Source organism: Echinops telfairi, unplaced genomic scaffold (assembly GCF_000313985.2).
Source record: "Echinops telfairi isolate 266 unplaced genomic scaffold, ASM31398v2 ScPeMD7_2291;HRSCAF=2852, whole genome shotgun sequence".
Classification (NCBI taxonomy): Eukaryota; Metazoa; Chordata; class Mammalia; order Afrosoricida; family Tenrecidae; genus Echinops; species Echinops telfairi.
In genome coordinates this window covers 42,130,556-42,145,008 of record NW_022106189.1, presented here as the reverse complement: position 1 = coordinate 42,145,008, position 14,453 = coordinate 42,130,556, and the positions used below count along the sequence as shown (strand labels likewise).

The following is a 14,453-nucleotide window of genomic DNA, read 5'->3' as shown; positions in this document are numbered from 1 at the left end:
CAACACAGCCTCTTTATGGACCAATTGCCCTCTCTCTAAGATAAAGAGCTCTGTTTTTAAAGTACACATACAGAACCGTAAGCTTTTGTAGCCATCATACCGTGAATCTCATACCGTAAGTTTTGGCCCTCTTTCATCTAAAACCACTTCCTGTATTATCTTAACCTGACATTTGAAAGCAACACGGTTATATTTCAGTCGTCTACTTCTGCATTATAAGTATAGGAAATCATTGGAGACTTAATTTAAATTTCTTTCAATTTTATCATCGTTGCAGTAATTAAGACTTTGCTCTGGGTACTGCATTGGTTATCAGCTCTGCAAGTGTACCCTTGATCATTGCTATAATATTTCCTCTAATGATAACCTCCACTTCCACCTCCCTCTCATCAATAAAGTCCAGTCTCTAGACATTCGCCTCTTCTTATCTTTTGATATAATTGAGGTCCTGAAATAATCTCCCTTTTGTGATTTGTGGATTTTTCTCAGCATAATGTCGTCAAGCTCCACCCATCGTGTAACACATAGTGAATCTTCTTTCTCCGACTGGCTGAACACTGTTCCTTTGTGGGTGTGTATGTGCCTCATTTTGTTCCCCCTCATCTGCGGATGGTCCTGTAGGTTGCTTCCAACTTTGGGCTATTGTGAGTAGGGCTGTATTGAACATGGGTGTACAAGCCTCCTTCTGAGTTTCTGATTTCACATTTCTTGAGTCTAGAAGCCCTGGTAATGTAGTGGTTACGCGTTAGGCTGCGATCCGCATGGTCGGCGGTTGAAAACCACCAACAGCTCTTCAGGAGAAAGGCTGGGCTTTCTACTCCTGTAAACAGTAACCGTCTTGGAAACTCACCGAGGGTCCCCTAGGAGCCAGCCCTGACTTGGTGGCAGTGGGTGTAGCTGGGGATTGAGTTTGTGAAGGAATCCCCACACTGCTTCCCATGACAGTTGTACTCGTTGGCATTCCGACCAGCAGGGATGCCGGTTTCCCCACACCATCACCAACATTTGCTATTATACTCAATTAGCCGTTCTTTGTTTTGTTGTTCCTCTTAACCATCCGGCTGCTGCTGTTAGGTGTGCCATCAAGTCGGCTGGTAGTGACCATGTGTACAACAGAAAGGGACACCGCCTCAGTCACCCATCCGAGTGGGAGTGCAGTGGCGTCCTGTTGTGGTTTACATTTGCGTCTCTCTGTTGGCTAATGATGCTGAACACTTTTCATGTGTTTGGCAGCCATGTGAATATTCTCTTTGGCGAAATATCTTACTCAAGTTCTTTGTTCATTTGATGATGGAGCGATTTGTTGTTGTTGGGTTGCTGAAACATCTCTATATTTTGGTTTAGATTCTTGGATATATGGTTTCCGAAGATATTCTCCCAGTTGGTAGCTTGTCTTTTCGCCTTTTTGGTGAACTCTCTCGATGGACAAATGCTTTTAATTTTTCGGAGGCTCCATTTTGTCTTTCATAGTGTGCGCTTCTCTTACTATATTAGAGATAGTAATATAATAAAGCTAGGCCTGACAGAGGAGCCCCTGCTAATTCTTCTGAGATTTTGGGGGGTTTTGCTGTATAGTTATGTCCTTGAATTTGTATATTGTGTGGTGTAAGGCATAGAACCAAGACTTTGGTTGTTGCTGGGAGGGTTTTGACCACCGAATCCGTCTCCTCACTTGTGGTGGGCTTATTGAGACTTTCTGTTTCCTCTTGAGTCACTTTGGGTGGGTTGTGTACTTCTAACAATTTCTTTCTTTTATCACTGTATTATGGCTCTTTATCTCTTCTGATTTTGTTACAAAGTCTGCTTTATCTGATTAGATTCCTACCCCAGCTCTCTTCTGGCTATTATTTGTGTAACATATATGTAGTCTTTATCTTTTCACTTCCAGCCCCTTTGTGTCATTGGGTTTAAGGTGTGTCTGATATAAACAGCATAATACTAGGATCATACTTTTAAATCCATCAGTGAGCCATCTTCATTCCCTTCTTTCTTATATATATATATATATATATATATGTTTGTATACACACGTATGTACAGTGAATAGTTACCATGAATAGTTCTTCTTAGTGGTTACCACGAATAGTTCATTTAAGTACTTGTATTTATAACTTCTAGGGCAAAGTGTGTATTGGTAACAAACAAGACACTCACTGTCTATAGACTCCCTGGTATAGACACTCCCTGTCTGTACCAACCCCCTTTTGTCATTATTACCATCTATACCGTCTATATTGCCTGTGCCTTGTAACATAATCTTCACCGTGCCTTCTGAAGCCGTCTGAGTTTTGTTCCTACCATTTTGGTTGCTGGAGCGTTGGGGTGTGAGGATGAGAGTGTATGTATTGGTTTATTTGTATTAAGAGGTTTTGTAAAGAGAAACAAGGGTGACATCTTCTCGGCCTGACCTCTCCTCCATTCTGAGCCTTTCTTTTGAGGGAAGCCTTCGGACGTAGGGAACGTGTAATCTCCTACGGGACGTGTAATCTTAGGCCTTGATGGACGTGCCCGTCTGTGGTGATGCTTCTCTCTGCCGCTCTTACATTGGTCGAATCTCCTTGAACTCCTAGCTGCCTTTCCTTCTTGCCCTTCCCATTCCTTTAAAATCCCCGTGCACGTTCCCTCCACTCCGGGACAGCTTTTCAAGAGTGTGGTCGACCGCTGATGTGATTTTCCGCATCTTGGTTCTCTCTCCTCCTGGTTCCAGTAGGGAATTTCGTTACTTTGCTTTTTAAATTTTGGTTTCCTTAGAACTTTTTTTTAAAATGTAAATGAGTCATCTTTCATTTCAGCTTCCTTCACAACTTAATGCTTCTCATTCCATCCTGTACTTCTCTCTCTTTTTAAGCCCAAGGTCATCTTTTTCGGTCGTCTTCGCAAATACCACACACAAATGGTGTCCAAACGTGTCTGGCAGTAAATCATGTGTGTGGTTTGATTTGACTGGGAGTGTTTCATTCTGCGATCATGTTCCAGTCTCCTTTAGGCATTTTTATAGCTATGTCCTGTGACGATGATATTGTTCCTCATTGTTATTTGTAGTTCTCGATCAAAGAGGTGATGCTAGCTTTGGTATTTTCCAATAGAGTGGTTGTGGGAATTCCTCCTGGCCCGCCTCATCTTTTATAAAACATTGAAGTGAGATTTAGATGAGGGGCCTTTCCATTTTTCTATAAACTTTTGAAGTCTCCTCATATAACATACATTCCATCATGGTAGGTGTTCTGGTTCAGCACTCAGCTGCCAACCAGAGGGTCAATTGCTCTAGCCCAGCACCCTCTGTGCAGGGGAAACATGTGGCAGTGTGCTTCTGTAGGGACAACCGCCTGAGAAACCCTCTGGGGTCGGTCTGGTCTGCTCTGCAGCGTGACTGTGTGTTAGAATCCGCTCCACAGCAGTGGGATTTAAAGAAGAAGAAAGTCTTAGTGTAGTCATACCGCTGTGTGATCTCTCTAGCTTCACCACTTCCCCATCATGCCTGAAGAATTTCTTCCATCTCTTAAGTCATCACTTTCTACTCCCCACTTCCGCTGGATCCTGGCAATGACCAGTCCACTTTCTGTCTCTGTGGATTGGCTGGTTCTGGATATTTCATAAGGAGGCCATTGTCTTTTGTGTCACCGTTGATGCTTGGTGATCATGTGGGACTTTCCATCTGCCTGTCTTCCCTTAGCACGCGTTCAGAGATGCACCCAAGTTGCAGCATGCGCCAATGCCTCCTTGCTTGGGGGTATGGCAGGGGAAATTGGAAGGAAATGGAGAGCTAATAACAGCGAGTACAAGGAAGAAGACAATGTGTGAAAATTGATTGTGGTAATGATTGGACAACTCTTCTCGATGAGATTGAACTGTTCAGTTATAGGACAAGTGGATTATGTGCCACTGTCACTGTTTTAAAAAAATCCCATGTCTTTCTTGTGTCTGAAGAACAACGTCCGTTGTGTGGGTGCATCCCATCTTGTTTCTCCATGCATCCGTTGACTTGCATTTGACCTGGTTCTCTTGTCCAGCTGTGATGACTGGTGCTGCTGTGAGCATCCGTCTGGTCCAGCTAGGAAGGACTCCTATGGTAGTTGTAAGTTTGATGTTGTGAAGCACCACTGCCAGAATGCTCCCACAGTGGCTGTACTATTTGACCTTCCCATTGGATGTGCTTGGGAGGACCACGTTCCCCACCACCTTGCCTACACTTGTTACTATCCATTTGTTTGCTGGCTTGCATATTTCTAGCTATCCTGGTGGGTGTGAAATGATGTCGCATTGATTCTCCTCATTAATTGGGTGGTCCAGAGCCCACCCCCCCAGCCCCCACCTCCAACCAGATTCTCCCCAGGAGACCACCATGATTCACACGGGTGGGTCTGAGCGCGTTTCTTGGGTCTGACAGCCATTTCCCCCGTGTGGCTGCACAGGACGGGATAGGAAACACCTTTTGTCCTCACAACTAGGACAGCTGAAGCGATCACCGTGTTCTAAACCAGAAACCACCCGTGTCTGCACCATCAGGACGTCGCATTCCAGGCAGTGGCGATGGCACATCTCTGTGCCCTTTCACCCCCCAAGGCCTTGGGAGGAATGGAGCATGAGAGGTTATCGTGGACATGGGTTGGGGGTTCCGTGTCAGGGGAACGAGCTACGCTTCTGTCTAAGGAGGCCGCTCTGATGTAAGCATGGGCAGACACCAGGCGTGGACAACTACCGCTTTTATTCCTTATTGGCCTTGAATCTTCCTTGCAGAGATCAAGGCATGTGCCAGGACCCCCCAGCCTCTCTATCCAGCCCCATTCCTCCACGGGTTTGGCAAATCTTTGGCAAGCCTGGGTTCGGAGCTCCTGTCAATTTTGATGCCAGTATGGACAGTATAGCAGGCAGGGGGGGCGGGGATAGGATTGATGATTAGCCTGGTGCTATTTGAACCAATGAATTAATGCAGAAGAGTGAGGGGTCCACATGGCCTGCCGGGGGCGGGGCTGAAAGCAAGCATTGGACCTTGTCGGTTCACATCCTGTGGGATCAGCCAGGAATGTTCATGCGTTGGGAAAGGGAGAAAGGGAGTGAAGAGACTAGAGAGAGACAACTGGCGATTACGAGAGCCAGGGTGGAACTCCTAACGCTGCCCTGCCCAGCATTGGAATTGAGTTCAGAATCTCTCTGAGCCCTTGCTCGCCCACTGCCAGCGGGGACGGAGGAAATAGCTTCCGCATTGGGATGTGGTTGGAAGACGAGGAAACGAGAACATGGATACTGAGTCCTTAGAATTCAGTGCCTGCCTTCCGCAGGCTCCATAAAGGCTCCTGGCGATCAGTGAGGTGATGCGGCGGTGTTAGCAGAGATCTGGCTTAGTCAGTGCCCAGTCGATGCTGCTGCTCCTCCCTCTGTTTCCCCTTGTCTTCCTCTTCCTCTTCTCTGGCGGCTGCTGCGAAGTGTGCATGGGAAATCCCACACCAGGCTGGTCTGTTGACGTCCGATTCCATCTCGGTGGAAGGAAAAGAAGGAAGACCTTGGGTCAGAGTGTGCAGTGTGATTTCGAACCAGAGGAGGCCAGACGGGGGCTGATACGAGTTGGGTATGGCGCCGCTCGCTTTCAGGGGAAGCGACCATGTGCTTTCAGTTCAGTTCATTGAACCCCTACAATCAACCAGCCTTCCTGAGCCGCTCCCGGAAGGGCTGATTCAGGCATCAGAAGGTTCCCTGTGCTGGGGGCTCGGTGTTGGTCTTAATGCCTGGGACTGATGTTCTCCTTCCTTCTCTCCCCCTCTACCCTCTCCCTTCTCTCTGGCTTCTCCCATCTCCCACTCCAGGTGGAAAGGATTGTAGACAAGCGGAAGAACAAGAAAGGGAAATGGGAGTACCTGATCCGATGGAAAGGATACGGGAGCACGGAGGACACGTGGGAGCCGGAACACCACCTGCTGCACTGCGAGGAGTTCATTGACGAGTTCAACGGGCTGCATGTGCCCAAGGACAAGCGGCTCAAGTCGGGAAAGCAGCAGCCCAGCGCCTCCAAACTCCTCCGAGACAGCCGAGGGCCTTTGGTGGACAAGCTCGCCCACAGACCTTCAGAAGCGGCCAAGAGCAAAGGGGCTTCCCATAAACGGAAGCGGATCAACCCCTCCCTGCCCAAGCCGAAGAAAGGGCACTCCACGAAGCCCCCCGCGGGAGCCGACAGGGCCACCAAGACCGTGTCTTACAGGACTACCCCCAGCGGTCTGCAGATCATGCCGCTGAAGAAGCCCCACCACCACAGCGTGGAAAACGGGGACGCTGGCTCCGAGAAGGATGAGCAGCCCTTTGGGAACGGGTCCCACGAGCCCGGCTTGGATCTGAACGACCACGTGGGTGAGCAGGACGTGGGCGACTGTGACGTGAACCATGCCGCCCTTGCTGAGAACGGGCTGGGTAGGTGGCTTTTCCTTCTCTTGGGTTTTGGTCATAGCGGATGGTGACTTTGGTGCACTGCTGAGGGAAATGTGTGTGACACCTCCCCACCCCCACCCCGCCTCCCACCACCTAGCCAGCCAGTAATTCTCCCTTCGTCTCTCTCACCTAGGGCCAGGTGGGCTTGGTCATGTGCCCACATTGGGGACAGACACCTTTGCATGTGGGGAGGCCAAGCCACTGATGCACTCGCCGAGCTCTGTCCTGAGTCCGAAATTCCTGACTGCACCTCAAGACATTCAGAGCCATGGTAACCGCCCTAGAGCCCCAGGGTCAGCTGCATGCTCCCACCACTAGCACCACGAGGCTCCATGCCCCGATCTCCAAACCCTCCCTGCCCCCCCAGGGGTGCAGGCCAGAGACCCAGGGTCTGCATTTGGGGTCTGCTCCTCCTCCCCAACTCAATTCTGACCTGGAATTATCCAAGCCAGGCCATTGGCCAGAGCTCTCTCCCTTTCATCTCTGGTGGGGATGCTGGTCTGGCCACATGCTTCCACCAGGTACCACATAGCTGCCTCCGCCCCCCTGCATAGGTTCTTTTTGCGCGTCTTTCTCTACAATCCTGGGTTGCAGGCTGAGTCCCTATTGTGTCCTAAGGCCCCAAGGAGACATGGTTGTTCAGACTCCTAAGCCTGATAGTTCCTCCTGGCCACCCTGCTCCCTGACTGAGCCCTTGTGACCTGAGCCCGCCAGGTTGTTTGAACACACCAGGTATACCAAAAAACACCCCAACTCACTACCATGGAGTCGATGCCACTCAGAGCAGCCCTGTAGGACAGGGTGGAAGTGTCCCCTGTGAGTCTCCGAGACGTCACTGTTAGAGGAGGAAAGAGCCTTGTCTTTCTCCCACAGAGCGGTTCGTAGTATAAGCAGTACGCCACCAGGTCTCCTCTGCCAGGCATACGTATGCCCTTATTTGTCAGACACTTCCACTCCCCACCCCTCGCTCCCTTATCCACGTGGAGCAGCCATAGATCCCAGCTAGGAGCCCAGGGTTTGGGACCCTAACTGGGGGCTGGCATGCAGGGCAGGCTGGGGAGCTGACAGACACACCTGGGGTGATACAGAGGGATTCATGGCCCATGCTGGTGATGTCAGAGGGAGTGAGGCATGCTGGGATCAGGCTGCATCGAGAGACTTGCCCAAGGATGGGCGCAATCTGCTTCGAGGCTCCTCTTTCTCCAGAGAGAGGAACGTCACCCAAACAGGACCGATTTAGCAGCCGGGGCCCCAGATTGAAGCCCGTTTCTGTCTGGGGATCCCTGATGCTGACATGACTGAGCCTGCGAACATATGTAGCCGCTGTTTGTTTTCCCCCTCTCGTGAGGAAGAAGTGAGCTTGTGTCAATGAGAGCTGGCGTCAACATCCTGGGCCTGATATTTCCGTGACAGCTGACGGCCGCAGACACACTCCCTGGCTTGGCGCTCCTCCGGGAGTGTCGGTGGCAAGAGAGTCTGCACTCTGACTGCCCAGGAGGAAGGGGGCCCGTGGGGGAGGCCTGGGGAGGATGTGACCGACCGGCAGCCTGCAGCGAGTGGGAGGAAGCCAGACTTGTAGAATAGTTCAGGCACGGACAACCCCCACCCCACCCCAAGCCATGATCAGCTAGGGGACATGGTGAGGCATATCCATGGTGAGGCGGACGGACAGAGGCAGTGGGAACCCCTTTCTTTCACGCTAACATGTGCAAACTGCGCATGTGCTGTTTCAACGTGCTGCATGAATTGCTTCCCTCAAGTTGTGCAACTGTCTCCATTGCCCATTTCCATACTTTCCCAACACCCTTCACAGAAGCACAGTGTCTCCCCCTAACCCCCAGCCCCAAATCTGCCTGTCCCTTTCCTTTCCACCTGCCCCTGGCAGCCGAGAGTGAGCCCTGGCCTCTTAATAGTTGTCCGCTCTAGATATTCCATAGATTGCAGGAGAAAGATGGGGCAGCCTGCTCCCCTAGGATTGCAATGCTGAATGCCCTGGGAGAGGCGGGGGGGAGCAGTTCTATTCTGTCTACGGAGTGGCTGTGCATTGGGAATTGGGCGGATGGCGGTGGGCTTCTGGGTTCTAGATACGGCATATGCTTGTCCTCTGGGGACTAAGTGATTCCGTCCATGTTGTAACTGTGTGCCAGGGCTTCCCTTCTCTCGATGGCTTCTCTTTGTTGACCCGTCCATCTGTTGGTGGAGATGTTTGCCTTGTAAACTCCCACATGTTGCCCTTGGCTCTCTGCTTTTCCCATCTCCCCGCCAGCAATGCCCTTCTCTCCCCCCTTGGGCTCATGCATGGCTAGAGAAGAGGAAGCCACCAGCTTGTGTTGGGTTATCCAAAACAGGCCCTTCTGCTTAATCATTCTCCATTGAACAGTGTCTAGGAAGTACCCCTGGCACACTCGGCAGTGAGCTTCAGCCAGTACTCATGCAAGCCTCACCTGTTGTTGTTAGCTGCCAGGGAGTCAGTCCCGACCCATAGCGCCCCTAGGCACAACAGAACGAAATACTGTCCAGTCCTGCGCTGGCTGCACCATTGTTCTGTGTGAGCCATGGTTGTAGCTCCTGCGTCTGTCCATGTTGTTCTAGAGCCTTCCTCGTTTTCACCGTCGCTCTGCTTTACCAAGCATGATGTCCTTTTCTGGGGCTGGGTCCTTCCTGACCACATGCCTGCCCCAAGCTTGTGGGCGGAAGTCTCCACATCCTGGTTTCGAAGGATCATCCCAGCTGTCCTTCTTCCAAGACAGGTTTAGCTGTTCTTTTGGCGGTCCACGGAACTTTCATTATCCTTCATTGTTCTTCTTGGGTTGCACCTGGCACCTGGCTGAAAGGGCAGGGCTCTCACAGCCTGGCCTACTGAATGGTGGGTGGAGTCTGGAAAGTAGGTCTTCAGTTAGCACCCCAGGTGTCTCCTGTGCCTTTTGAGAAATGCTCCCCGGCAAAACAGGGGTGGCTGTTGACCTTTCCCACCACGAGCCCAGTGCTGGGATACCCAGTCAGCAAGGTAAGTGCGGTGAACCATTTCCCACTTTCCCACTTGCTCATCAGCGGTGAACAATTTCCCACTTTCCCCACCACATCCCAGATTCTGTGTCAAGGTCTGGCTGCCGTCAGCATCTCTCCCAGCCCCACAACCGATTCCCCTGGAACCAAAGCCTACAGACCCGGTTTTCACCACACGTACGAGGGTGTTTCACATACGAAATGTGGGTCTCCCCGCCTGTGAGGCTGTTCATGACAGACTAATAAGTAAGCACAAGTAAGCCCATGCTTACCTTGCTTATCAGGTGATCCGCCCCTGCATGTGCCAATCTGATGCTCTTGAGTCCCCTGCTAAGGCTTAGTCACTGTGCTAGGGGCTGGGAATAGAATCATTAAAAGAACATCAAGGACTTGTGCCTGGGGTGGGGACTGGGGGCAGGGTTTGCCTGTAGCTCCCTGCTGAGAAGACTCCTGAAGGCTGGTTCAGTGGAAGGAAGTCACCTGGCTGTCACCCACAGGTGCTGCCATTGCCATGCCTGCCTTTTCTGCTCTTGGCCACTGTTAGCTTCGAACACCCTAGCTTGTGGTTAGGTGTCATTAAGCCCGCTCGGACCCATAGCCACCCTGTGTGCAACGGAAGCTTGAGACACTGCCTAGTCCTGCACCATCCTCACAACCGTTCCTATCTTCAGCCAGTTGTTGCAGCCACCGGGTCCTTCCATCTCATCGAGGGTCTTCCTCTTTTTCGCTGCCCCTCCACTTGACCAAGCCTGATGCTCTTCGCCAGGGACTGGTCTCTCCTGACATCTGGTCCAACACTCTAGGTAGAACTGTCTTATGACCCAGGTCTTGAGGGAAGTGGGCAGAAGACATGGAGTCCCTGCCAGGGTGAAGAGTTCTTGGACAAGATACGAGACAGAGGGGGCTTGGGGGCTCTAGGACTTTCCAGCCAGGGGCCAGAGTTGAAGATGGGGAGATTCATAGCATGTATATGGTCAGCCAGAGAGCAAGCATGATGAGACAAATGGCCACACCCACTTGAGCCCAGCAATGCCCTCCTCACACCCATCCCGGCTCCTGCCCCTCTCTAATGGTTACCAGCTCTGGACTGCAGGTTCCAGACCTTGTGGGGGACAGGGAGCCTGACATGAGGCCCCCAGGGCCTGGCGGAGGTGGGTGGGGAGATCCTTGTCTTGCTTGTGCAGCATTTGTTTGGGGGGTGGGCTGTTGCTTTTTATATGGTTTCAACATCTCTTTGGTGAATTAAGGTTCTGCATACAGAAAAGCTACTTATATAACGCGTTACTCACTGCCGACTTCCTTGCTCTCTGTGGTGTGGGAGCAGATGCTAAATCAGGACCCTGGTGGCCGGGCCTGTGGTTTCAGACTGCGTATCCCACCCCAACCCCCCACCTGCTCCCTCCGGCAGCAACTGTGAAGTGGACGCCGAGGCTCAGCAACACCCTTCTCTCCGAGTCTTCTCATGTCATGAGGAACGGCTTTGTGGTCGGGGGGCCATCTGCCTCTGTATCCCCCGAGGAGCTTGTTAAAAATGAGATCCTCCCCTAGCCAAGTGAATTGGAATCCCAAGGGGCAGGGTGTTGGGGCGATGCCTTTCAAATGCTAGGTTTTAACAGCCCTGGGTTTAGACGGCACCCCCTGCGGGTGCCTTTGGTTGCAAAAGGTAGTGCAGAAACCCATCGGTTGGCTGATCCACCGCAATTCCTTGGGTTTTAAGCTCACACATAGGAAGACAGCATGGCCCTTCAAACCTCACACCTGGAGTCCTTTCTCTTCCTCAAAGATTCACTTCCACTCCTCATGGCCATTAAGTTGATTCCAACCCAGAGTGACTGTGCCTCGAATTTCCAAGTCTGTAAGTCTTTATGGGAGCAGGCAGCCTCCTCGTTCCTCCCCACTGAGTGGCTGGTGGGTTAACTTAGGCTAGGCTCCACCTTTCTCCCGTGGAGTGGCTGGTGGGTTTGAACCAATGACCTTATGGTTAGCAGCCCCGTGCCCAGCTTACAAACCCAGCATCATTTCACCTCCACGTGGATGCATTTCTGCCAGGCCTCTCCAGTTCCCCCTGTTTCTGTTGCCAGTTCTGTGTTTTCACTGCAGATTTGCACAGCAAGTTAGGTTACTTTTCAGCAGGCATGTTTGCAGTGCACCGGACCGGCCATATCAGTCCAGAAAAGCCATCAGTTGACCAACCCCGCCCATGTTCCCAACCAGGAGAGCTGGGTGTAGCGCTCTCTTATCTATCTGAGCCAAGGTGCTGACACTCCACAGCTTCAAAAGAGCCCTTAGTCTCTGGGAACATCATCCGGGATTGGAGGAAGCCTCTCACTCTAAGCCAGCGGTTCTCAACCTTCCTGATGTTGTGACCTTTCATGCAGTTCCTCATGTGGTCATGACCTTACTTACATGAAATTACTTTCATTGCTACTTCATCACTGTCATTTTGCTACTGTTATGACTCGTAATGTAAATATCTGAGATGCAGGATGTATTTTCATTGTTACAAATTGAACATAATTACAGCTGAATATAAAAAGACCAGTCAGTATCCAGATTAAGTTCCCATGGTACCGTTTGGTTTTTTTTGCAGTAGTTGATGACTTTACAGTACATGATTTTACATTTACCCAGTAATTATAATTCATGAAGTGTCATTTTACCTCCAATACTGCCGCTTTCAACACAGTAACTGCTTTTAACAGAGTAGCTGCTTTCAACACAGCAGCAGCTCTCTACACATATGACTGGTCTGCATAATTACATTATGGTGCCAACCCTGTCCCACACACCTGTATTTGTTCTGGGTGTATGTGATGGGTTGGCGTGATGAAGTCATTATGCTGGGTACTTGTATGTGGGCGTATCAGCATGTAGGTGGACCCGCCTGGAGATGGATAGAGGAGCGGTGTCTTGGTTCCTAAGACCATCGGTAATGTGCTTGCCGATGGTCTTAGGCGACCCCTGTGAAAGGGTCGTTCGATGCGCGATGGGATGGTGGTACTGACCCTATAGTCCGTGTGCTCTTGGTGATCTTATATTTGGGGATCACATTCCTTGCACCTCAACACTCGCCACTCCCACAGGCGAGGCATCCCGGACATGGTGTGAGTCCGTGCATGCCCACCGGAGGACGAGTCATCCCACTGAAACCAGCCACGCTGGCTCTTTGTTTACCATGTCAGTTTCTCATGAACTCAACTTTCATTTTCACAGTGCTTATCTCTTCCTACACAGTCCTTTGACACGACTTTCATTTTTGGTTCCCCCTTAGAACATCCCTCCAGCGTTCCCGACTCAGGGTGTGTGGATTGGAATCTTAAGAGTTTGCTCTTCTCACAAGCTCCCAGGTGGTGGTGGAGGTGGTGGTGGTAGTAGTGGCAGTGGTGGCGGTGGTGGTGGTGGGTGGTCCAGTGGTCGCATGGTAAGGCCCACTGTACTAAATTGATAAGCAACTCAATAATGGAGAGAAAAAGGGCAGAGGGCCAGTTGATGTGATGGGGATGTTGAAGCTCTTTTACTTGGGACCCTGAGTTTGTATTTAGGAGACTTTGTAAGTTAAGTGTTTGTGAGATGGTTTGTAGAAAGTTTTAGGGTCAAGGGACTTCCATAGGGTGAGGCTGCGGCCTCGGCAAAGGTCTTCCTGGGATGCGGTCAGCAGTCATGAGAAGTCTTTGTTCTTCAGCTTGAGAAGTGGCTGCACTTACGCTGCCCAGTTTTCAGCGTCGGAGACCAAGGTTACAAGTAGCTCAGGTATTAGTCGGGGAGAAATCCAGGCAGTTCAACCCTGGACCTGGCCCTTTAAATCTGTGGATCACCTGGCCTCCCATAGTGAAAGGCAACCGTCAGCCCTGATATCTCTCTCTCTCTCTCTCTCTCTCTCTCTCTCTCTCTCTCTCTCTCTCTCTCTCTCTCTCTCTCTCACACACACACACACACACACACACACACACACCCCACACCCCTGAATGGGAGGCAGGAGGGCTGGTGGAGCAGTATCTATGTCACGACTCACATGCGTCACTTCCTGCTGGAGGATGGAACCGTTCCTTCTATGTCTGGGATGCTATAGCTCACTCTCTGGCAACCAATTTGAAGACTTGGATACAATGGTCAGATTCCTAGAAATCTACCAACTTACCAAGGCAGACTCAAGCAGGACTCTGAGCAGGAATCTGAGCAGAGCAATGACTATTAAGGAAATGGAATCAGTCCTTTAAAAGCGCTCATAAAAAGCCAGAGGAAAAGGAACAGAAACCTAGGTGGTCTCCCAGACAAGCTTGTGGAACATTCTAGAAGAGACCATCTATTTCTCTTTGATCCCAAACAGAGAAGGAATCCTCCCGGCTCCTGGGATGAGGTTCCTAGATTTCCAATGTAGACCAGGAGAAGGAGGGAGGGGCGAGGGAAAATAGTAGCACAAACTCCCAGAAGAGAATGTGGTTGGAAATCCGTGAAGGATCTTCCTGGGCTTGCAACTGTTCTCTTAATACTTCCTCAAATTGTGGCTGCTCCGCAGCCTTCTGGTTCTTGCCCCCAGCTTGACCTAGTTCACGACCTTCGGGATCACCACAACTTGTCAAGGTACCCAGCTTGACTCAGGAAGTGGCTTAGCTATCTCTAGACAGTCTTGAGAGTCAAAGGCAGTGGCCTACAGACGCCTGGTGAGTCACTGAACATCCAGAAATTCCGTGCGCTTGATGGCCCCCCTCTTGTTAACTCCAGGATCCATTCCCTGAGCCTGGTTGTTCTCCCGACCATCTTCAAACCCCAGCTACGAGGCCACAGCACCCTCTGACCGACCTGGATTTCCAGAAATCGAGTGGTTTTCCAGACTTGGAGTAGCCAAGGACGCTGTGGGGTTTTGATGTTTTGTTCTTTCTAAGTGGGGCAAGTAAGTAACTTGTACCCATTGAGTGAATAGGAAACCTTCTTATGTGGGGATGTTAAGACCTGTCCAACTTGGCCACCGTGCTGGGTGGAAAGTGCCAGTGTGGGATTGAAGAGCAGCCCGTCCGACTGAGAGCAACCTG

The 14,453-nt window shown here is 50.9% G+C and overlaps 1 protein-coding gene across 2 annotated transcripts in view; it reads left to right on the top strand.

The window, feature by feature from the left end:
• CDYL2 (chromodomain Y like 2) overlaps positions 1-14,453 on the top strand; it is an 89,908-nt gene that overhangs the window by 40,098 nt on the left and 35,357 nt on the right. Inside the window, exons 2-3 of one of the 2 annotated variants that reach the window (XM_045293709.1) lie at positions 5,802-6,399; positions 6,551-6,688. In XM_045293709.1, the coding sequence (XP_045149644.1) occupies positions 5,802-6,399; positions 6,551-6,688 (736 nt within the window). The remainder of the gene's footprint in view (positions 1-5,801; positions 6,400-6,550; positions 6,689-14,453) is intronic. The other variant, XM_045293710.1, reaches the window with a different exon arrangement.